This window comes from Ochotona curzoniae, unplaced genomic scaffold (genome assembly GCF_017591425.1).
Source record: "Ochotona curzoniae isolate NIBS_2020 unplaced genomic scaffold, NIBS_Ocur_1.0 scaffold_1852, whole genome shotgun sequence".
In the NCBI taxonomy this organism is placed as follows: Eukaryota; Metazoa; Chordata; class Mammalia; order Lagomorpha; family Ochotonidae; genus Ochotona; species Ochotona curzoniae.
The window spans coordinates 31,429,558-31,451,816 of record NW_024467087.1 but is presented as its reverse complement, the minus strand read 5'-3'; the positions used below and the strand labels follow the sequence as shown (position 1 = coordinate 31,451,816).

The 22,259-nt window shown below is 43.6% G+C and overlaps 1 protein-coding gene across 2 annotated transcripts in view; it reads left to right on the top strand.

Moving 5' to 3' along the window:
* VSIG1 (V-set and immunoglobulin domain containing 1) overlaps positions 1 to 22,259 on the top strand; it is a 30,773-nt gene extending 8,514 nt beyond the window's left edge. The window contains exons 2-8 of one of the 2 annotated variants that reach the window (XM_040999709.1): positions 1,431 to 1,594; positions 4,829 to 4,936; positions 10,568 to 10,766; positions 15,514 to 15,669; positions 16,068 to 16,187; positions 19,955 to 20,096; positions 20,903 to 22,259. In XM_040999709.1, the coding sequence (XP_040855643.1) occupies positions 1,431 to 1,594; positions 4,829 to 4,936; positions 10,568 to 10,766; positions 15,514 to 15,669; positions 16,068 to 16,187; positions 19,955 to 20,096; positions 20,903 to 21,188 (1,175 nt within the window). In that variant the 3' untranslated portion in view covers positions 21,189 to 22,259. The remainder of the gene's footprint in view (positions 1 to 1,430; positions 1,595 to 4,828; positions 4,937 to 10,567; positions 10,767 to 15,513; positions 15,670 to 16,067; positions 16,188 to 19,954; positions 20,097 to 20,902) is intronic. The other variant, XM_040999711.1, reaches the window with a different exon arrangement.

Genomic DNA, 22,259 nt, shown 5'->3' with positions numbered 1-22,259 from the left:
ATCCACAGACAACGGGTTTAGGAGTTGAAATTAGAACAGCTAACAGTTAACCTGTGCTTAATAGTAAAAGACTGAAGTTTTGTCCCTTAAAATTGGGGAAAAGGCAAAAATAACAACCCTCACCTCTCTTAGCACAGTACTGATAGTTATAACCATTCCAATTAGGCAATTAAGCATCTATATTGGAAAGGTGGATACTCCCAGCTACCTATCAGAAAGCTAGCACTTATATTATACAGATAATTTTCAAAACTCAGCAATAAAAACCTAAAGAGTCCGGTTAGAAAATGAGCCAAATATGTATCAACATTTTATTGAAGAAGACACACAAATGGCAAGTAATCACATGAAAAGATGGATAGCATTATTGGCCATTAGAGAAGTGCAAACTGCAACAGCAATGATATATGATTACACAACACACCTATCAGAATGGCTAAAGTAAAAGATAGTGACAACACCAAGTCCTGCTACAGGGGTGGAGAAACTGGATCATGCCTACCTGGTTAATAGAAATATCAAATGGTGCAGCCACTCTGGAATACACTGTGGCTAGCCTTAAATAAAACTAAACAGATAACTACCACTTATACTAGCCATGACACTTTTGGGCATTTGTCCCAGATAAATGGAAATTTATATCCACACAAACATTTGTACATGATGGTGTGGGTGTGTGGTCATAACTAAGCTACCACGTGAGATTTCTGTTATTGGGGTGCCTGGTTTCGAGTCATAGCTCTGCTTCCAATTCAAGTTTTCTGCTAACGCACACCTTGGAAAATATCAGATGATGGCTCAAGTACTTGGGACCCTGCCACTCACAGGGCACACTTGGATTGTGTTCCATTCTCCTGGTTCAGTCCCAGGTTAACCAAAGCTGCTGTGGGTGTTTGGAGAATGAACAAACACATGGGGGCATTCTGGTCTGCCCCTCTGCATTTGAAACAAATAAATAAATAATAAAACTGAAACAAAAGTGAAGCATCTTGTGAACTTCAGAAGTCTGTATATAAATGCTCATTGACGTTTTCTTTATCATCTCTAAAAATTGGAAAAGCCAGATTCCTTAAGTAAGTGGGTGGTGTAACAAACCATTGTAATACATGATGCCTCCATATTCCCTGACCGTGTTGAGTTCTCAGACAACACTTGATGAAGCTCTGTGTAAGGCCATGCTTACGCAGTGGAAAACTCGAGTTCAATGTTATTGCTCCATCAGCATGTAGGATTTCAGTATTTTCACCTTGTAGTTTGCTAGAAACTTCCCTTTCCTTGCCTCAAGTACCTGCTTAGCTTTGTTGGCATAGTTCATTTTATTCTTTCCTCCCTGCCTTGGAATCAAAATACTTGTAAGTATTTTCTAATGGAAAAAGTGCCATCAAAAATGTGAATACATATCATTGTCTTTTCGGTGCTTATTCTTTCAGGTCAAGTTCGAGTGGTACAAGTGACCATCCCAGAAAATTTTGTGAATGTGACCACTGGATCTAATGCCACCCTTCTCTGTCTCTACGCCACCACCGTGCCCTCGCGGGAAAAGCTTACCATCCAGTGGTCTTTCTTCCATAACAAGGAATTGGAGCCAATTTCTGTAAGGACTCTTTTCCTAAACTCTTCCCTTTTAGTAGTTCTGACTGAAAACTGTTGAGGTAAGTGTGCAGAGCAATGTTATGCCAGGGACAATGGTGCCAGAACTGCAGAATTTAAAGATAGCTGTTTTAGGGAATTCCGTCGGCAGTGACTTGGCCTTTGTCTTCTCTTCATATTTGGTTATTGCCTGTTTTCTCGGTTCTCTACATGTCAATGTTAGGTGCATCACATATTGCAGAGTAGATGGCAGTGGCCATTCTCATAGGCAAAAGAAACCGTAGTTCTGAAAGGATGCCCCGCCCCCCCACACAGAACACACATACATATCATTATTTCCAGAAAACTCTAAGTTGAAATGCAAATTCTAATTGATAAGCAGGTGTCTGACAAACTTAATATCTGGCGTCTGCCTATTAACTGGGCTAACTCATCATGCCAAGCTGAGTTTCAACAGAATGAGCCTTTCCAGATGCGTGGGGAAAGGCCATGTCAGTGAAAAACCCTGGATGATGACATGCTACATGAGGTGAGTGGGGAGAGGACAGGATGAGTAGGTGTAGCAGCCTTGGGAAGAGTTTACCAGAGTAGGGTGAGTGAACGCCAAGGAAGGAGAATGATTCTGTCAGCAAGCTGCCTAGTTCCAGGTTTTCCTCCATCTGGCCTTGAAGACAATTCTTTCTTTAACCCAAGGATTAAAATTGTATATTCATATATGTATGTGTGAGTACATAAATATGCAAGCACATAGTCCATGCATGTTTACAGTTTCATCAAATTCCCAAAAGAGTACATGATCCCAAACAGAGTTTAGAGAAAAGACAAATCAGTGTGATTTTGAATAGTTGAATGCACTTAAAGTAGGGCTGTAGCGGAAAAGAAGAGTTTAGGAGAGAATAAAGATAGAAGAACAGGTTGAGTGGGCTGGGAAGGAGATGGAGGGGAAGGTGGTCATCACTTTGCAGTAGCCACACCTTGGCCAGTGTCACTTTCATGTAGCAGCAGTCACCATCCAGGAGGAGTTTCCATCAGCGCCACACTCTGTTCAAAGCTACCAGTTTTGCTTGGAACAATATTTGCTGTTTTTCTTTAAATTGTGGAACAACAGCGTTACTCATGGGGAATCAATTGACAGAAAGCATACAAAACCACAAGGAGACAAATTATAAAGCCCTGTGAGTTTTATCCCATGTAATCATTGTTATGATTAACAGCAGCAGCACCATCACCAAGAGCAACTGTACCAGTTTCCATCACCCAAAATGTCTTGAGCCAACACCTTGCATATTGGAGTCAAGTAAGAAACTATCACTTTGCTTTGTATGTTGCTCTCAGATTATGGAAGGCAGTAATCAAATGCTCTTTCTTCCTTTTCAATTCAACCTCCTCACTATCTTTTTCAATGAATTATTTATCTGTAGACTTACCACTCCTCATTTTGACAATGGGGGCTGAGTTTAGGGAGATATTGCCAAGATATTTTGAGATGCTTTGTGCTTGCTTCTCAAATCAAGATGCCATGGAGGCCAAGCAAATATGGTTTGAACTTTAAAAATCACAAAACTTTCTTTATGCCCCCGAAACGTATCTACAAGGCTACCTCTTGGCTGACTGGGTAGCATGTGAGAATCTGGGAGGGAGCTATGGGACTGGAGCAGCTTGTGAGCAGGGGAAGAATATAAACATGTTTGAATGAAGGTAACTGGAGCTCAGGGCAGCACACAGAATCACTTTAAAAAGAAAACCTATTAACAAATAAAAAATCTATATTGAGTAGCTTATTTTTAAGATATTTATTTATTTGAAAGGCAGAGTTAGAGAATCTTTCATCTGCTGGCACTTTCCTCAAATGGCTGCAATATCCAGAGCTGAGCCAGGAAAAAGTCAGAAACCTGGAACTTCATCTAGGTCTCCCATGTGGATAGCAGGTACTCCAGCACTCAGAATCATCTGCTTCTGTTTTTCCAGCTACATTAACAGGGAGCTGGATCAGAAGCAGAGCAGTTAGTATTTGAACTGCTTCTCATATGGGATGCCAGTGTCACAGGTGTCAGCTTAAGCTGTTGTGTCACAGTGCTGGGCCCCGAGTAGCTTACTTAGTTGCCAATTACTGTGTTCTCCAAAATGTCAAGTAATGTAATTTTGGGGATGTTCAAATAAAAGGATATCCTCCGCACCAAGCTGCCAGATCAAGGAGAGCATGTTTCCTTACCTTAAAACTGTGTGAAACCTGGGTTATGCCTGTATATTAGCCATGTAGAAGTTATGGAAGTCTAGGATCAGCTCTTGGATTGAGGGCATGGAAAAGCATCCCCATTAGGAACACTTTCTCCACCTATCATTTTCCTGTCTTGCTTCAGCTCATCATGCCCAGATTCCCATTACCATCACCCTTAGGTCTCTAAGTCTAGATTACCAGAGTCTCTCCCTGCTCTGCAGGTACCATACTTCTCTCTGCTTTGCCAGGTGGGAGCTTTGGACCCCCAGTGGAAACCTGAACAATGTGAGTTCTACTCTTGCTCTATTACTCACTTCCTCTCTGGATGACCTTAAAGAAGTCACCTGATCATTCAGAGGTTCCATTTGCTCATTCAGAGAGTGGAACTGCTGATCTATCTCACAATTTCCGTGTGAAGATGGAGTGGGATGCTTGTGAAGTGCTAGGCAATAAGCATTCAGTGAAGGAGAGCTGTGAGGCTCAGCATCACCACTCAGATAATTGTGATTTCATAAAAGCCTTTATCTTACACATATTCCTGGTGAGGCAGAAGAACTGGGTCATTGGCACAGCTCAAGAAAATGCATGTGGTAGAGCTGGACAGCAGGGAAAGTGCTCTTGAAGGGACATCAGAGCTAAGATTGGCTTCTAGTTCCACTGCTACTGAGAAGGCCCTATATCCCTTTCGTGCCTGCTCCTCATCCCCGAATAGAGAAGTAGCTCAATTAAGACACTGAAGACATCACATGTTGAGATGATACTTTTCAACTTGAGATTTGAGTACTTCCCACGCATATGAAATTCAGTAGATCCTTTTGGTTGTTTACCTAAGGATTGCTGGTGGGGCTTTGGGGAAATATTCAAGAGACTGCTGTGCTGTTAGATGATTCTGTGCTTTATGGGGGTAAAATATTGCCAGATTGACCCACTGAGTGATTTGGTTCAACTCCTGGGTTGATGTGGCAGTATATACCATGTAGTGTTCGGCTCTCAGATCCACCCATTTCTGCTCAAACACAGCACAACTCGTGCCTCAATACTGAGGGTATGGAGGAAAAGGCAGTCAGTCAGTGTCTAAAAGTGGCGCATGCACGAGACGCTCGGGGAAGATGTAGCTGGACTTCTCAGGTAAGAAAACTTATTGGTGTACTGCTAAACTTTCCCACTGTTTACAGTCTCTAGGCCACTCACCCCAGCTCTGCCGGTGTGATGGGAGGGTCTGAGTGTGGTAACAATCTAGATCAGTACAACCCTTTGATGAAGCTGGGCTGGTTTTGGGCTTACCTATTTGTCCATGTCTGGAATTTGTTTCCACTTCCTCCAAAAGACTCAGAATCCCACAGTTGCCCTGACCAAGGCAGTGGATGGCTCCTGCCATATGCCCAGCCTCCTCTCCTCTATCAAACCATGTTGTAAAGTAGAACTTGATCTAGCAACCTGGAGTTTCTCAATAACCAAGTAGATGTTATCTTGTACTGGCTTTCCCTAGCCCAGGTGTTTCTGTGGTGAGTAATGATTGCAGAAATCAATTGCCTCCAAGACTTCTAGAAAGAGAAGCTAAGGATTGCTCATAGCTTGTTTGTTCTCTTCCAAAGAACTGCATGTATGCAAGAATTGTCCACACATAGCTCAAAGTTAAAATAGTGACTCAAAAGGCAGATACTTCAGGCAAATGGAAAGCTGGCAAGTAAGTGGCTCAAGGGAGAACAGAAGTCTTCCTTTGGTATTCTACTCTTTCCATGTGCAATCCCAGCCCCTCCAGTACAGTCTAGAGAACATTCTGGGCTTGAGACCCTTGTCCCTTCACCTCCACAAAGCTGGAAGGGAGAGCATGTGTGATTTGCTATGGACTTCTATGCCCTCCCCAGAAGGAAACTATAAGAGCTTTTCTGGGAGCTCAAAGCAATTGGGAACAGCAACTTGGACTCAAATAGAAAGCAGACAGAACTCTCCCAACCCTTCTTGTTTAAATGCCAAGCCTCTAGTTAGTTAGAGAGCAATGTCACAAAGCCAAGGAAACAATCTTTTAGGACAAATCTGGCATGCAGCTGCATGGCCGGCCTCCTGTGAATAGGGACTTGGCACAGTAGGGAGGGAAAGGGCTGCTCTGTAAAGAACGCAGAGGTCTGCAAGAGAGGCAGCTGACAAATGTGGACAGCATCATGCGGCAAGCGCCCTCGGCCCAAGAGGCAACCAGACCAAAGAGGAATCTTTGGAATGGCCCCAAAGAGGGTGGGAGTGCATGAGAATCATCCTCCTCACTCCAGACAGGGCTCTGAGTAACTATCTTCATGAATTCCATGTGGATCAAGAGGTCTGGATTCCAGGCCTGGCTGCAAATTATGTGACCTTGGGAAAATCACTTCCTATACTGGGGACTCAGTGTCCTTCCCTCTCATAGAAGGGTTCACGCAAACAGCCCTCTGGGTCAGCTTTGGCCATGGACCATAGGAATACTTCAAAAAGCTTGTGGGAAAAGGTCATTTCGGTGCAAAAGGCTTTAAAGTTTATGTACTTGTGTTTAGCAATCACATTTTCCATGACCTTTTTAAAGACCCCCTATATTTGCATTAGCCAGTCAGGTATTGTGTTTGCACAGTTGGAATTCCTCATTGCACTGGCTCCCTAGCTCATCACAGTCCCCACTATCTCTGATTCTTGCCACTGCCCACCAGCCCTTCCTGGGGTCTTTCCCTTGTTTCCATCATGTAACTGGCTCTTGAAGCTTCTTTAGACTTAGAAACCAGGAACTAAGTGATCTGGAAGATCTGTGAGCGCACATATCGGCCTCCAGCATCACAAAAGGGTTTGGGCAGAGGGTACCTTGCAAGAAGGTAAGGCAGTATGCCATGAACACAGATGTAAATGGCAAGTGGGTCAAAAGTTAACAAGCACCACTTAAAGGAAGGAACACTTAGATGGATTTTCTTAAAGTAGGACTCATTCCTGGTTCCCCTCCTCTGCCTCTTGGGTGTGGTCAGTTAAACACCTGTTGTTTCTCTGGACCTTGATTGCTTTGCTCTCTATATTGGCAATGCTCTTTTAAAGCTGATTTATCTATTTATTTGAAATACAGAGTTACAGAGAGGAGTTGAGTGGGAATCAGAGCAACAAGGACACAACCCAGTGCCTATATGGGATGCCAGTGCTGCAGACAGCAGCTTAACTCACTGCATCACAATGCCAGCCCCTTGGGAATACTTTTTTAAAAGTGGGAAAACTACTAGGATCATGGGCCGAACTCTGGCTATTGAAAATCTTCAGCTTTGATGCTTTTGAAAAAGTTAGCCTTTCGTGGAAAATGGACTCAGGTTGTAGTCCTTCCAGTGTGGTTAGATAAACCATTTCAGGAAATCATGTCTTTCTTATTTGCTTCTAAGGACAGTGTAACAACATGGGTTTTCCCTAACAGAAAGCCCCTCCAGTTCTGTGTCTGGCCACTGTCCAGTCTTGGGTGCTTTCCTTCCCACATAGCACCCTTAAGGCAATGCCTTCCGCTTTTGCATCTCTTTTGTTAGTCCTCCTTACTGCCATTTTTATTTTGGGGGCAGGGACTGAAATTAGCACCCATATGAGACACCTGTGCTGCAGGTGGCAGATTTATCCACAACACCACAGTGCCAGCCCCAAATTTATTAAATCACAGTGTGAAGAGCTAAAGCAGAAAGCATGATACGGGGCCCTATCGTAGATAAGTTACTGGTCCAGTGCCTCCACTGTTTATTTACTCATTTCACCTACATTTCCTGCCCAACCATGAACCTTTCATAGTAGTTTGTTTTTTTCACATCCAAGTCCTGGCCTACAACCTATTTTCAAGGCCCACGATTTCTGCAGGAACAAGGATCCCTCACTTGGATCTTCTGGAGCTAACTGTGGGCCTCAGGCAGAACTGATGTTATACGTCATAGGAAGGTGATTAGGCAAGGCTGATTTGTCCCGGTCTCCTTGGCCAGACGTTCAGGCTGTATGAGACTGTCTTGATGCACAGCAGACAGTATTACAGGTAAGAGACAATAGGACATCCAGTTGTCCATTCGAGTTAAATAAACCATGTGCTGTTTAGTGAAATTAAGCGGGACGGCATGGATGTCAAGCCAAATGAAGGTATCGAACCTGCGGTGAGTTGGATCTCTTCTTGTCCTGCTTAAATACTTTGTTCTCTAGTTTAAAAGTCAAACTAAGACCATTCTGAGATAGAAGCTTGTAGTTTAAATAGATATGAATGGATTATAAAGGATCAGATTTAGAGCAGGAAACAAAACATTGAGTTAGTGTTTTTTAAATTTTGATATAACATGAGTAATTTCCTATTTTCATGATACAAAGATTTATATTTATTTGAAAATCAGAGTTAAAGGGATAGAGGAAGCAATAGAGAGATCTCCCATCCATTGGTTTACTCCCTAAATAGATATAACAACCAAGGCTGGTGCAGGCTGAAGCCAGGGGCTTCTTCTTGGCCTCTCACATGGCTGTAGGACCATCTTCTGCTGCTTTCTCAAGCACATTAGCAGCAAGCAGATTCAGAAGTGGAACAGCTTGAATTTGAACTGGTGTCCATGTGGCATGCCAGCATTATAGGTGGCAACTTTAAACTCTATGCCACAACATCAGCCCCAAGTAAACACTGATGTCAAAAAACAAATAAGAGGGGCCCGGCGCGGTGCAGTGCTTAAGTCCTCACCTTGCACGCCTGGGATCCCATATGGGCGCCGGTTCTAATCCCGGCAGCCCCGCTTCCCTTCCAGCTCCCTGCTTGTGGCCTGGGAAAGCAGTCAAGGACGGCCCAAAGCTTTGGAACCCTGCACCCGCGTGGGAGACCTGGAAGAGGCTCCTGGCTTCGGATCAGCATAGCACCGGCCTTTGCGCTCACTTGGGGAGTGAATCATTGGACGGAAGATCTTCCTCTCTGTCTCTCCTCTCTGTATATCCGCCTTTCCAATAAAAAAATAAAATCTTAAAAAAAAACAAAAACAAATAAGAGATAACAGATTTTATTTCCCTTAAACATTTTTTTCAAACTTTCCCTCGAATTGTACATTAATACCTAAGTTTAAAAATAAATTGAATTTTCTAGCACCAGAGCCATGGAGTGCCAGGCTGTATCTCCACCTGTGCTGCCAGCATCCCATATGCCTGGAGAGATTCCAGTTATGTTTCTTATCACAAAACAGCCTGGCTTGGAGGCATGACTGGAGGCCACCTCCCTTGACTGTCATGCAGCTATCTGACTTGTAGACCACACCGTGCACCACATTATACTGTTGTGATGCTTATCATTGTGACCATGATCCTGAATGGAAATGAAGCTATGATTCAGATCTTTAAATCCAGTGAATTATAATAACAACAACTGAATCTTTGTAGCTGACAAGACTTGGTCTCCTTGAGCCTGAGTTTCCTTCTGAGAACTAAGGAGAACGATGCTAAAACTGGCTAAACAATTGTTCCACCTTGCTCTGATTCAGTTTGTTTCGTCCTTGCAATATCAGTAGGATAGGATGGTACCACATGTTGTGTCAGGCCCTTCGTGTTCTGCAATCACACACTTCTTTTAAAAAATTTTATTTTACTTTTATTGGAAAATCAGATATACAGAGAGGAGGAGAGATACAGAAGAAGCTTTTCTGCCCGATGATTCAGTCCCTAAGCAGCCACAATAGCTGGAGCTGCGTCAGTCTGACATCAAGAGCCTGGAGCCTCTTCCAGGTCTCCCACACAGGTGTAGGGTCCCAAGGCTTTGGGCCCTCCTTGACTGCTTTCCCACTATCACGGAGCTGGATGTAAAGTGGAGTGGCTGGGATTAGAACCGGCGCTCATATGAGATCTCAGCATGTGCAAGGCGAGGGCTTAAGCCACTAGGCTATTGCACCTGCCCCCTGCCCCACCTTTTTTTTTTTAATTTATTTCACTTTTATTTGAAAGGCAGACTTACAGAGACAGTGAGATAGAGAGAAAAATCTTCCGTCCTCTGGTTCACTCCCCAAGTGGCTGCACTGTTTGGAGCTGAGCCAATCCAAAGCCAGGGGCCAGGAGCTTCTTCCTGGTCTCTCATGCAGGTGCAGAGTCCCAAGGCTTTGGGCTGTCCTCGACTGCTTTCCCAGGTCACAAGCAGAGAACTGGGTGGGAAGTAAAGAGGTGGGACACAGACCAGCTGTGTCAGAGATGGGATGCTGGTGTCAGAGGCTGAGGTTTACTGATTGCCCCACTGTGCCAGCCCCTGCAATGTTACACTTCCAAGCAGCAGAGCAAATTCAAGTTTGCTTATTGAAAGTTTTTTTTTTTGTGTGAAAGAATATGAATATTTGGATTTTTAGGGAAACCAGATTAGTCTCATTGGATCAGGTAAATTTACATTTGAAAATTTTGATATTAGATAGCTTGGATCTTAGAAGAAGTTTGTGTGTTACATCAAGTTTCTTCCAGGTAGGCTTACCGAGTAAGTTTCAGGGTCTCCTAGTCTGAGCATAAAGGTTGCATTCTGCAGGCTCCAGCTATCTTTTCCTCCCTGAGCTAGGTTTATCAGTGCCCTGAGGATGTCACCCAGGTGCTCAGGGACTTAACCCAGCTAATGGTGTTAACAGCTGGGAGGAACTTGAGCACCTCACTGAGCTGAGAACCCTTGGCCTCGGGACCTGTTTCCCTGGGGACTGATACTGCTTCTTATGAAGGGCAACTAACAGAAGGAGCTTCCAGACAGTTTCTCCTGGTCTTGGACACCCTCTCATGCTCATTTTGGGTCTTTTTCTGTCCCAGATTTATTATTCTGAAGGTGGACAAGCTGCAGCCATCGGGCAATTTAAAGGTCGAATTATAGCCGCGAGCAATCCAGGCAATGCGTCCATCACGATATCCAACATGCAGCCGGCGGACAGTGGGATTTATATCTGTGATGTAAACAACCCCCCGGACTTCGTCGGTGTAAACCAAGGCACCCTCAATGTCAGCGTGTTAGGTATGAGCACTCTCCCCTGCCTTTTCTCTTCTTGGGCTGGGACACTGAGTTTTGATGTCATTCTGCTTCCTTCCTTCCCACAGCCAGCCGCGAGAAACGTTGCTTACACGCAAATATTCTTGATACAACACTGGAGACATTCTATTTGCCTTTATAATGAATATTTATGTATTTATTTGCATTTATATTACTTGTATTTATTTATTTGTATTTGTGTTATTGATACTCACTTACTTGTTTGGTATTTTTGGGTGGCTTGCTTTGTACCAGAAAGCGATAAAGTTTTAGTGATGGATGCCTATGGTTTCTGCTCCCAGTGTTGGCATTTTCAAAGGTTGGAATTTCTAAGAGGACAGTTGTGCTAATTGCCTTTCTGCAGGCTCAGATGATGGAAAGTGCTGAAAGCGAGGGGTGAAAGGACTCCCTCAGTTACTGCCTCATCAGTGGTGCCAAGGGCTTTTCCACATCTAGGTCAGCCTCCTGGCTGATCTCATCTTTGATCTTGCATGAGCATGATGTGCATGAGCATACTTTCGTAAGCTTGCGTGGAAATGGAATGTAAAGATAAGCTTATTTTGTAAGATAAGTTTATTCTGTACTCAGTGGCCTCGTGCAAGTCACGCCGCTGGGCATTGTGAGTTGGGTTTGTGGCTCCCGCTTCATCTTCGTTATAGGTTTGTTATGGGGATTAGATGGGAAATGAACGTTTAGCTGTCCAACACATTTGAGCACTTAATCATCTAATGATTTTTCTGTTATCTTTTACCTCTGGGTGTTTTGATCAAAGATAACCTAAAGAGGCCAAACCTCTTTATCCCAGGCTGGGAATGACCCTGAGATATAGACAAGAAGGTTCATTTTCAGAAATTGAGAGCTCGGAGAATCCCCAAATCAATTTCCACAAAAAGTTAAGAGTAACTTCCAGTTTGAGTTGTTCCCTGCCTCACCTTGAGTTGTGCACTCAAGTCATTGTGACACTTTTTGGGAAGCCAGAACCTGGGCAAGGCAAGAGACAGAAGAGGCTGTCAGTTTTGTTGTTGGGGAGCGCTCAAAAATCCCTACAGATATAAATGCTTCGGGAATTTTTAAGACTGCTGATTTTCTTTTAAAAAAAAAATCTCAGAGGCTGTTTGCAGTTTTGAAAGCTCACTCCCCATGATCATGCATTCTCTTGGCGCTGGTTGGAGGCAGCCAAGAGAGGCACGAAGGGAATGCATGAGGAAGGGAGACCAGGTGTGGTGGGGAGAGGGCTTGGTGGTTCCTCAAAGATGTCTCCTGCTGACAATGTATCTCTCCACAACATTTCATTGCTTAGTGGTGGATGCCAGTGTCATGCATTCACTTGTTCATTCATGAATTTCTATGACGAACGCTGAACCGAATCGTCAAGCATTGTTTTAAGCCATGGAGATGAAAAGATGTAAAAGGCGGGGGGGGGGGCGGCGGAGGGAGGAGGGGCAGCGCGATGACTCAATAGGCTAATACTCCCCCTCCAAGCACTGACATCCCATATGGGCACCAGTTTGTGTCCCGGTGGCTCCACTTTCCATCCAGCTTCCTGCTTATGGCCTGGGAAAGCAGTAGAGGACAGCCCAAAGCCTTGGGGCCCTGCACCCATATGGGAGACCCAGAAGACCAGGAAGAGGCTCCTGGCTTTGGATTGGCCCAGATCTGGTCACTGTGGCCATTTGAAAAGTGAACCAGTGGATGGAAGATCTTTCTCTCTGTCTCTCTTTCTCTCTACTTTTCCAACAAAAAGAAATGTATCTTCAGAAAAAGGTAGAGGGGGAATCCTGCCGAATTTCAGTCTAGTAAAGGAGACAGATATGCGACAGAAAAGCTTTCAGATGAGATCTGGAGGGGAGAGCTGTGGGGGTGCAGGGAAAGGGCTAAAAGCTGTTTAGGGGACCAGGAGAGGGCTTCTTGGGAGCATGCCCTTGTACTGATATCTGAAGAATATGCCAGAGCGTGTTGGGCAGAATAGAGGCTTAGAGGACAAGGCACAATTTCCACGAAGGAAAGAAGAGTGGGCGAAGGAGCAGCAGTTTGCATGTCCATTCATTTGAGAGATTTCCATTAGGTATGACAACCTTGGGAAATTAATCTCCAAAAAAGACTCAGAGAGAGTTTGAATAATTCTTTTTTGTGAGAATCTGGAATGAACATCATCTACCTCCATCAGCTTGGCACACAATAGAAAAGTGATTCATTGACAGGGTGCTTAGAAACACACTGAAGCGTTTTCATTAATTTTCTGGGGTGAGCCTTTGCCAACCCCCACACATTCCAATTCTGTTGAAAGCAATAAACTAGAAGGGTAGATCAATGGCTTTGCTCTCAGCTCACCCAAATTTGCAGATTTTAACTGGATCAAGCATCAGTTGAATTCTGAGTCAATAATTTTGGAAAGTCTATATGGTTCAAAGTGATTCACTAAGTATTTTGGTAATAAGCAGAACCAAAAAAAGTGTTTTCAGAGAGAGAAAGAGAGATGTCTGCTCAAGTTTTTTTTAATGTTTGTTTTTATTGGAAAGACAGATTTACAGAGAGAAGGAGAAACAAAGATCTTCCGTGTATTTGTTCACTTCTCAAGTGGTCGCCACAGCCGGGACTGCACCAAGTCAAAGCCAGGAGCCAGAAACCTCCTTTAGTTCTCCTCTGCCAGTACAGGGTCCCAAGGCCTTGGACCTTCATCCACTGCTTTGCAGGGAAGTGGATGGGAAGTGGAGCAGCCAGGACTTGAATTGGCATCCATGTGAGGATGCTAGCATTTCAGGTTGTGGCTTTATTAGCTATGCCACAGGATTTTCCTTGGAAGATTAACTCTCCTGGCGGGAATAAGTCCTGCCATAGGCCCATAGTGATTCCTTATTCAAAGTCCTATTTGACTTCTTTTATTTAATCTTTGGATCAGCCAGAGATTGATTTCTTAATCACATTTGAGAGACGAGTCCACTAAGGTCTGGTCCATCGCTTAAACCCAGAAAAGTTAAAATAGCAGGGCTTTGTTCTGAACTATTGCAAGTTAACTAGCCCAGCTATCTTCAGCATCCCAAATGAGTTCACCTGCCTAAGTTAAAACACCTATGCTATTGGGGAGTTTCTTATCCAAATTAAGCTAAGTCAGGTGAGTGTCAAAATCTGGAGGTTTTAGATCATAGTCTGTTGACAACACTAAGGCTCTAATACGCTGTGCAAAGGAAGATGAGGCGGGTCAGCTGCGCCCTCGCTTCCCACAGGGCTTGGGCACGGAGGTGCTTTCCTAAGCACTCAAGACCTCTGGGCATCCAAAGCTGACCTCCTCCTCATCACTCGGCCCCCTCCAGCCTGCCCCTACTCCTACATTGCTTGGCCCAGGGCATGGCACCCTCGGGCTCCTAGTTGTGCAGGTTCGTCAGCACAGACCCCACTGTCCTCTGCACTCTCCCTATCCAGCTGTTACAGAATCTGGCTGATCCTACTTTCTTACTTCCTCTTGCCTCTCTCTCTCTCTGCTCCTTCCTTTTGGTTCAGGCACCCTTGTTTTGGAGTTCATCCTATTAAAATGCTGTAATGCCCATCACCACTTCCCTGCCCTGCTTCCTCCCTGGCTGCTTCTGCTCTCAGTGCTAAAACACAAGCCTTACAAACCCTCCCGGATCTGGCCTCTACTGCTACTCTAACTGCTCTTTCATCATTTCTTGCTCCCCTAACCTCCGTCCCAACTCAAAGCTGTGTTTGCACGCTTACAGGTCTAGTGCAGTGCCCAACACACAGAAAACACATAATTAAATGATGCAGAGGAAAATAGGAATAAAGGTTTCAGCATCACGTAACACACACACACACACACACACACACACACACACACACACCACACTCTGGACACGGGCTTCCACTACTGATGAAGGATACAGGCAAATCCAGAACTTCCAACCATTTTGTGCCACTCCCAGTTGCATAAGAGCAATAATAATAATAATAATTTAATTAATTATTGAAAAAACCATAAAGGAAAAGAATACTACAGCCTCAGTCAATAAAACAGTTCAGCAAAATAACAGGTTATCTCAAAGCATCTTAAGGTTCTATTTTCTATTGAAAATATGCTTTTAAAATATAAACTGTGTTCTTAATCATCTTCAGTGTTTGCTTACATCTTGTTATTTTTAAAAGGTATTTATTTATTTGATGGGTAGAATGAGACAGAAAGATTGAGAGATCTTTCATGCACTGTTTCACTCTCCAGATGGCCACAATAGCCAGGGCTGCACCAATTTGAAGCCAGGAGCCAGGAGCTTCTTCCAGATTTCCCATGTGGTTGACAGGGGCCCAAGCACTTGGGTCATCACTCACTGCCTAACCCAGGTGCATTAGCAGGAATGCTGGACTATAAGCAGAGGAGATGGGATTTAAACCGAGACTCTAATATGGAATGTTGGCATCACAAACAGCAGTTTAACTTGCTGTGCCACAATGCTGGCCCCACATTTTGCTGTTTTAATTAAGATGTATTTTAACATACAAGGCCTCCTGATTAGAAGGGCTTGAATTTAAAGTGCTCTACTGCCACCTTGTGGTTCAATCAGAAAAAGGTTTGATAGGTTTTTACAGATTTTTTTTGTCCACTTTTTTTTTTTTTTTTTGAAAATTGCCTTTTCTAAAACAAGCAACCATAGTACACAAAATTTAAGTGAGGAGGTGTGTGCAATTGTCACAGACTACCATTCATTACACAGGAGTTTTACTGTTTGTCATTACTTTGCAGTCAAACCTTCCAAACCCCTTTGTAGCATCCAAGGACGACCGGAAACCGGACATGCAATTTCTCTTTCTTGCGTCTCTACACTTGGAACGCCTTCCCCTGTGTACTATTGGTATAAAGTTGAGGGAGCAAACGTCGTTCCAGTGAAAGAAAGCTTCAGTAAGTATAGTCTTTTGTGGCTCCTGAAAAAGCTTGGCAATGGGGGTTGCCTCACTGCCTCAATGTGTGGCAGGCTGCTTGTCCACAGACCCCAGTGTGTCCTGTAATTGTGTGGGGTTGGGGTGGGACTGAAGAGGAATGACTTCCAGCATGATGAGTGTGGCATGATTGATTCTACAATTTCTAGAGGCAACTTAGGGATGCTGAGTATGGAGGCTGATAGGCATGGTCTCAGATGGGCTGCCTTGGCACAGTTGATGAGCCTGGCTGGACCCTGGACATCTCAACAGAGAGGAGATATATGTGGAAAAGTGGGTGTGTTCTGCATGATCTGTTTACATTGATGTGATCTATACGTGCCTAAGAGATCTCAAAAGTCTCTATCCTGATTTGCACAGACCCTAGCACTGGCATTTTGGATATCGGAAACCTGACAAACTTTGAACAAGGTTATTACCAGTGCACTGCTATGAACCTTCTTGGCAACAGTTCCTGTGAAATTGATCTAACCTCTTCACGTGAGTAGCTTACACAATTTTAACGGTTTCTCTTTAATTCAAGTAGCTTGGACCTGCCAGCCAAGTGAATTCATTGGGGTTTCTGGCTGATCAGTGCTGCCTCTCTGAGGCTTTGTGTGCATCACTTCTGGGCTGATATGGTGAATGACCACCCTACTGTCTGTTGCTTATACTTGGGTTCCACACACTTCCCTAAATCCTGTAAAACAAGTGCTTGGTTTGAGCTTCACAAAATCTCTAAGAATTAGGTATCGCTATTCATTATGTAAAACAACAGTCTCATCGGTAATATTTGGCTGAATTTCCCTCGGTAAATCCAGGTGGCACTGTAGCTATTTTTGTGAAACATACATGGCTCACAAGCTTTCCAGTCCCTGGATGCCTGGTTTCTTCTAAGAATGGTAATAGTTACGCACACCTGCCACTCTAGTATCTGTGGAGCACAAACCACAGGGCAGACACTCAGGTAGATGCTGAATGAACTTTGTCTTATTTCATTTCCCGACTATGGCGTTTAGGGAACAGAATACGCTGTAGGTCTTATCTTCCCCAAAAGGACACGGAAGCTTAGGGCGTAACAGATTTGCCCACGATCATCCAGTTAGTGATTGGCAGAACTGGGATGTTTGTAAATTCCAACCTTACCATTGAAAAGGGCAAACTTAAAGCCCCCAGAATCATTCAGGTGGGGCCATCCCGAGAGAAGCCTGACAGAGGATGTCTCGGCAAATGTCTTTCGTAATACCTGGATCTGATCTGTTCATTGCCTTTTTTTTTTTTCCCCTCACTGACTTGGGATCTGGGTTTCCATATACACCCCATATAAGCATAGCAAGTTCTACTGGCTCATATCACCTTTCCTACAAAGCTAAGCTTTCTCCCTGTTGTTTGTCCCAAAGCTTGTTTATTCCCATCTGGCTTCCAGTTCTTTTTCTCCGGTCTGTCCTGCTGTCTTTCTGTACATCTGCTCGAATCACCTTTTGCCTTCCTGGATGTATAATTACACCACACCTACTTGAGCGTCACTTCCTTTTCAATTTTTGCTGTGCTGTTTAGCAAGTGCCTACCTCTCTCCCTACCGCTTTCCTTTGCTCCCTTCCTCAAGCATTTAGTGAATATCCACTATGGACCAAGACAGTCCCAGGTGATGCAGATACAGAGATCAACGAAGATGGCTATCTTAACAGTCAAGGGGTCCCCACTTCCTGTAAAGGAACAGATAAGCAACTGCATTGGACTGAAGGCCAAGAACACCAAAGGAAGAAGAATTAACCATAAAGAACTGGTGGTAGCTTCACCACTTCAGTGGCTTGGTTCCTGTAAGGAACTGGAAAGACCTGTTTATCTAGAAAACATTGATACCGCATGACGACAGGAGAGCAGTAGGTATAAGAAGGTAACCACGTCACGCAGGGGAGGAGTGAGGGCTGCAGACAGAATGCCTCTGAGGGCAGAACGTATGGAATGGATCAATGATGTGTATGAGTCTATTTTTCAATAGAGTTGAACTGCTTTGCTGGAAATTAGAGATTAGTGATGATGCAGTTACTTAACAAAACCGCCTCAACAAATCCCCAATGGAGGAAATTATTAACCTTGTTGGAGGGTTTTTTTGACCCCGAATAGGGCAGCAACCTCAATTCTTGTCTCTCAGGAAAGAAGAATTTTCATGTGGACACAGTTTAGTTTTAAAGCAAGATTTATTAGAAAAGTTGAGAAGAGTGGCTCCTGTCCTAGTGACGGGAGGGGGCTCTGAGATAGAAAGGATCCTTACCCCCAGCCATAGTGGCAGGAGGCCAAGTGAAAAAGAATGCCCCCGTATTAATGGTGGGGGAAGCATCCCCCAAAGGTTTCCCTCAAAGAGGTTTCTCCGTAAACAAAGAAAATTCCTGGTTTCCATGGCACCTGGCCCTAGGGCAAAAGGCCAGAAAGGTGTCACTGGCCTTGGGGAAGGGTGTTCCTGACCTGCTAAAATATGCACTTGTCTCGGAAGAGACGAGCTCTGGTGAATCTAAGACATGGTGGGGGATTTTATATTTGAGAAAAAAATGACTTGGGGACCCAGAACACCCTAACTGCCTACTACCCAGTCTAACTCCTCTCACAAACTTAGGGAAGTTTGTTTTTTAAAGTGTTGTACAAGAAAGAATCAGCTGTGACCGAATTTTACCTATTCATAATACAAGAAACTTGAAGTAAAACTTGAGATGTGACTAACTCTATCAGAGGATACGGTAGGGCATGGGGGGAGTGGTGTACAAAGGATTGGATATCTAACTTGTAGAGTAGGAAGTCGGGAGGGGATGGGATGGGAAAAGCGTGCATGAGAAGAAGGGCAACAGAAACATGAGGGCAAGAGGAGTCAAACCAAGGTCAAGAGTAGTCCCTAGGGAGCAGGACTTGGAGATGGGGAAGAATGGGACAGAAGGCTCCTGTTGTTATGTAAGGCCGCACGAAGTGAGGACAGCCTTACCGACTCTCGAGAAAGTGAGTCTCCCCAATGATCAACGAAGATGAGGCTTGATGCAAAAGCAGGAGGATTTATTCAGATGCCAGCGCGCTGGGACGGAGGCCAGTTCCTCACGCAGGAGGGTGGCACATCCGTACCAAGTCGCTACATCACCTGTCTTTTGTAGGCCAAAATTACTTACACAGCATTTTGAAAAATAGCTTACTAATAGGTACAAATAGAATCATAAAACAATAAAGTTAAGGGGCTGTTTTTTCCTGACCATTACATCATAAGACTGCTGTTTCTTTTAGTTTTTTGTCACAATTTTCCTTGAGTTTGCTTCTTTTTCAGACCAAGTTTACTTTTCTCAGACCTTTGGAGCCTCCTCCAAGAAGTCAGGGACTTTTCGGCTCCTCACTATTTTACCTTGATTCCTGCTGAGATACTTATCTCAGGGCCACTGTTGAATTTTGTATCCTGAATCCCAATTGAACCTAATCATTTACCAAAGACATCCTATTCAGCTATTCTCAGCAAGTAAGACAAGTAAAGTACAGAAAGCAAAGAAGCAAGTTAAATTTCTCTATTCTAAATCTTCCTTTTTCAGTTACAAGTTTAATGGTGACTCAACCAAGCCTTTTCTCTCAAAATAGAAGCTGTCTTTCCTGGTAGGAGGAGAGACAGACAGTGGAGGGAGGAGTGCAGGAGGGCAGTTTATAATCCAGACAGTCTCTCCAGGTCAGCACCTCGGGGCTTGCAGGTCTGGCGCTCAGCTGGATTGCCTCACGCTCATTATGGCTTTTTTCCCCCTGGGACTGACGTAATAAACCAGCTGTTTGTTTATTATGAAAACAAGCATTTCCCATCGCAGTGACCAGAAGATGGGATGAGCGTGGCCTTGATTGGGAGAGAAGCAGGTTTTAGGGACCGATTTCATCCTTGCTCTGGGTAAGCCTGGCTAAATGAGCTGCCTAGGTCAGAGGCATAGCGCTAGGGCCTGACAGTAATTCCCTGCTGTCACTCTCCTGTTGAGCCTGCATACACAGAAAACTTCTCCAAACTGTATTTTGGAATCAATCCTGTCTCCTCCAGGTTGGCCTTTTTTCTTTCTGCCCCTTGATGAATATGAATGTTATGTTACATGATCAAGTCAGTTGTGTTTCACTAGCAGCCCAGATGGCAGTTTCTTAGGAGTTTATAATCCCGCAAGGTTGGTTTCCTACCGTGTGAATGTCCTAAATACTCCGCACTAGTCCCAAATGCAAGTGTAGGAGATGGCAGTGTGTTCATTTCACTCTCTGCTTGTGTCTTCCAGATCCTGAAGTCGGGATTATCATTGGTGCCCTAATAGGTACCCTGGTCGGTGCTGCCATCATTGCTTCCGTGGTGTGCTTCGCAAGAAACAAATCAAAGGCAAAGGACAGGAAGAGAAATTCAAAAGCCACCACAGAGCTTGAGTAAGCCTTTATTTTGTTGTCTTCCTATGGATATAAGTATTTCTCAGGTCTATCGCTTTCAATCAGTTCTTGTGGATCACTCCTTTGGGCATGAAATACCTGAAGAATCTTTTTACTCACTCTCATTGCTTATATAAAAAGAATAGTGGTGACCACCATTTCTGAGCCCTGTGTACCAGACTCTGTCCCATGCACATGGTGTATATAAATTCGTTGAACCCTCCTAGGTCCAGAAAACATACTTGTCTTTATACCAACAAAGTCCTAATCATTACAAGAATTTTTTTTTCCTTTTCTTTACTTCTTTATTTTTATTGATTAATTTATTTTTATGAAAGGGCCGTGAAGCCATGTGGCAATCAGAAGGAAACACTTGCACAGGTTGTGCTGCTAGCCACTCTGTCTATTTCATGTCTAGTAGAGGTCAGACTTGTTCATTTGCTCATCCTTCTATCACCTTACTTCCACATGAAGTGATTCAGACATCAGTCAGGTGCCAGCTGTTGTGCTAGATGGAATGGAAGACACAGATGCAGTAGAACTATGCATGTGGTCCTCAAAAACCTCATTAGATTTTTAAACTTTTTCAACCTAATGTCAGTTTCCCCACCTGCTAAACACTAGTGTGTATATTTTGACTTTTGTTTAGAATGTTGAGACCTAAACCTTTTCAACACCCAGATGGAGACATGCAGTCTGACAGTGAGTCAGAAGAGCATAAATAACAGTAGAGTTCAACTACAGGGTATGAAATGTTCAAGTAAGGTTGCTGCTGATGGGACTTTTCTGGGACTTCTTTCTTCTAGACCAATGACCAAAAAATCCCAACGTGCCGAAACTGAAGCCATGCCAACTGAGGATGTGGTTCAGCTAGAATCAACTCTGCCATCTTCCACTCATGCCACTAACCCTGCTTCCATCATGGAGCCAGACAATGTCCCTGCCTCGGGACCAGAATCTGCCCTGGGACAGGGACCGGTTCTGGATCCTGAGCTTGAGATAGAACTGGCACCAGAATCACAACCAGAGTCAGAGCCTGGGATTTTAATTGAATCCCAGCAAGATGATAAAAAGCGAGTGGTTAAGGCATAGATTTGTGCCCAAGGTACGCCATTTGTGATGACAAGGGAACCCATTACTGTTGTTTGCAATTCATTTGACCTAACCCGTCCCCATCCTTTGTCGGTTCTGAACAACCCTCTTCTAACAAGGTGCTCATTTTTACCCTGATTCTAAAGCAAATCGGTCAATATAATAACTAAATAAGTGCAAGGGTTCTGGCATCACTAGTGTAGAATACTGACCATTGTGAACTAACACAGATGCATTACACATGATAAAGCAAGTGATTTCTTACTCGGTTAAAAGAATTTTGCATCAGCATCCAAGTTACATTTCAGAAAACCTTATTTTTCTTTTTTTAAGCTATAATTCATTATGTTCCACAAATGTGCATAGCAAGGTGGTGTTAATGAAATTCAATATTACTAAGATTCTTCTCAGGCTTCCCTACTCATTTATACACTTACCACTGAGAGAACTCAACAGCTTTATCTCATGGATCAGAAAAAGCTTCTCAAAACCAGCAGAGAACAATATGTAAAGGGTACCTGTCAACTGATGCACAGCATTTAAAACAAGGTCTGAGAAATGACATTTCATTTGTCATGCTAGATTTTCCAAGCAGTCCCATTCATATTCAATATTTGAGCATAGCGAGTTCCAAAAGACCAAATTTCAAAGGCTGAATAATGCAGAGGTAACTTATTTTTAATATAATTTTCCTGCAGTGGATGCAAAGTGTTGGTATCACAGGTGATATAGAATTTAGTTTGCAATAAGCTGTTGTTATCCATTTTGTGTCTGATCTTATCAGCTTTGAAGAAGACCAGGAAAGTGTTCTAAATGAACATGTAAGAATTATTTTAGATCATCTCAACTATTTAAATAATCTGTCACTGTTGGTACCCTCCCCATTAATAGAGAGAACATTTTGCTATGAACACTAAATATTAACTGCAATGCATTGATATCACCTCTGCACCTGTTTAAGTCTGTTCATGATTGCATTTCACCCTCACCCCATCTTGAAGACATTTTCAGATAGACTTACTTTTTTCACTTGTGTAATCAATCCTGTTTTAGGGCTTAATAAATAAGGCT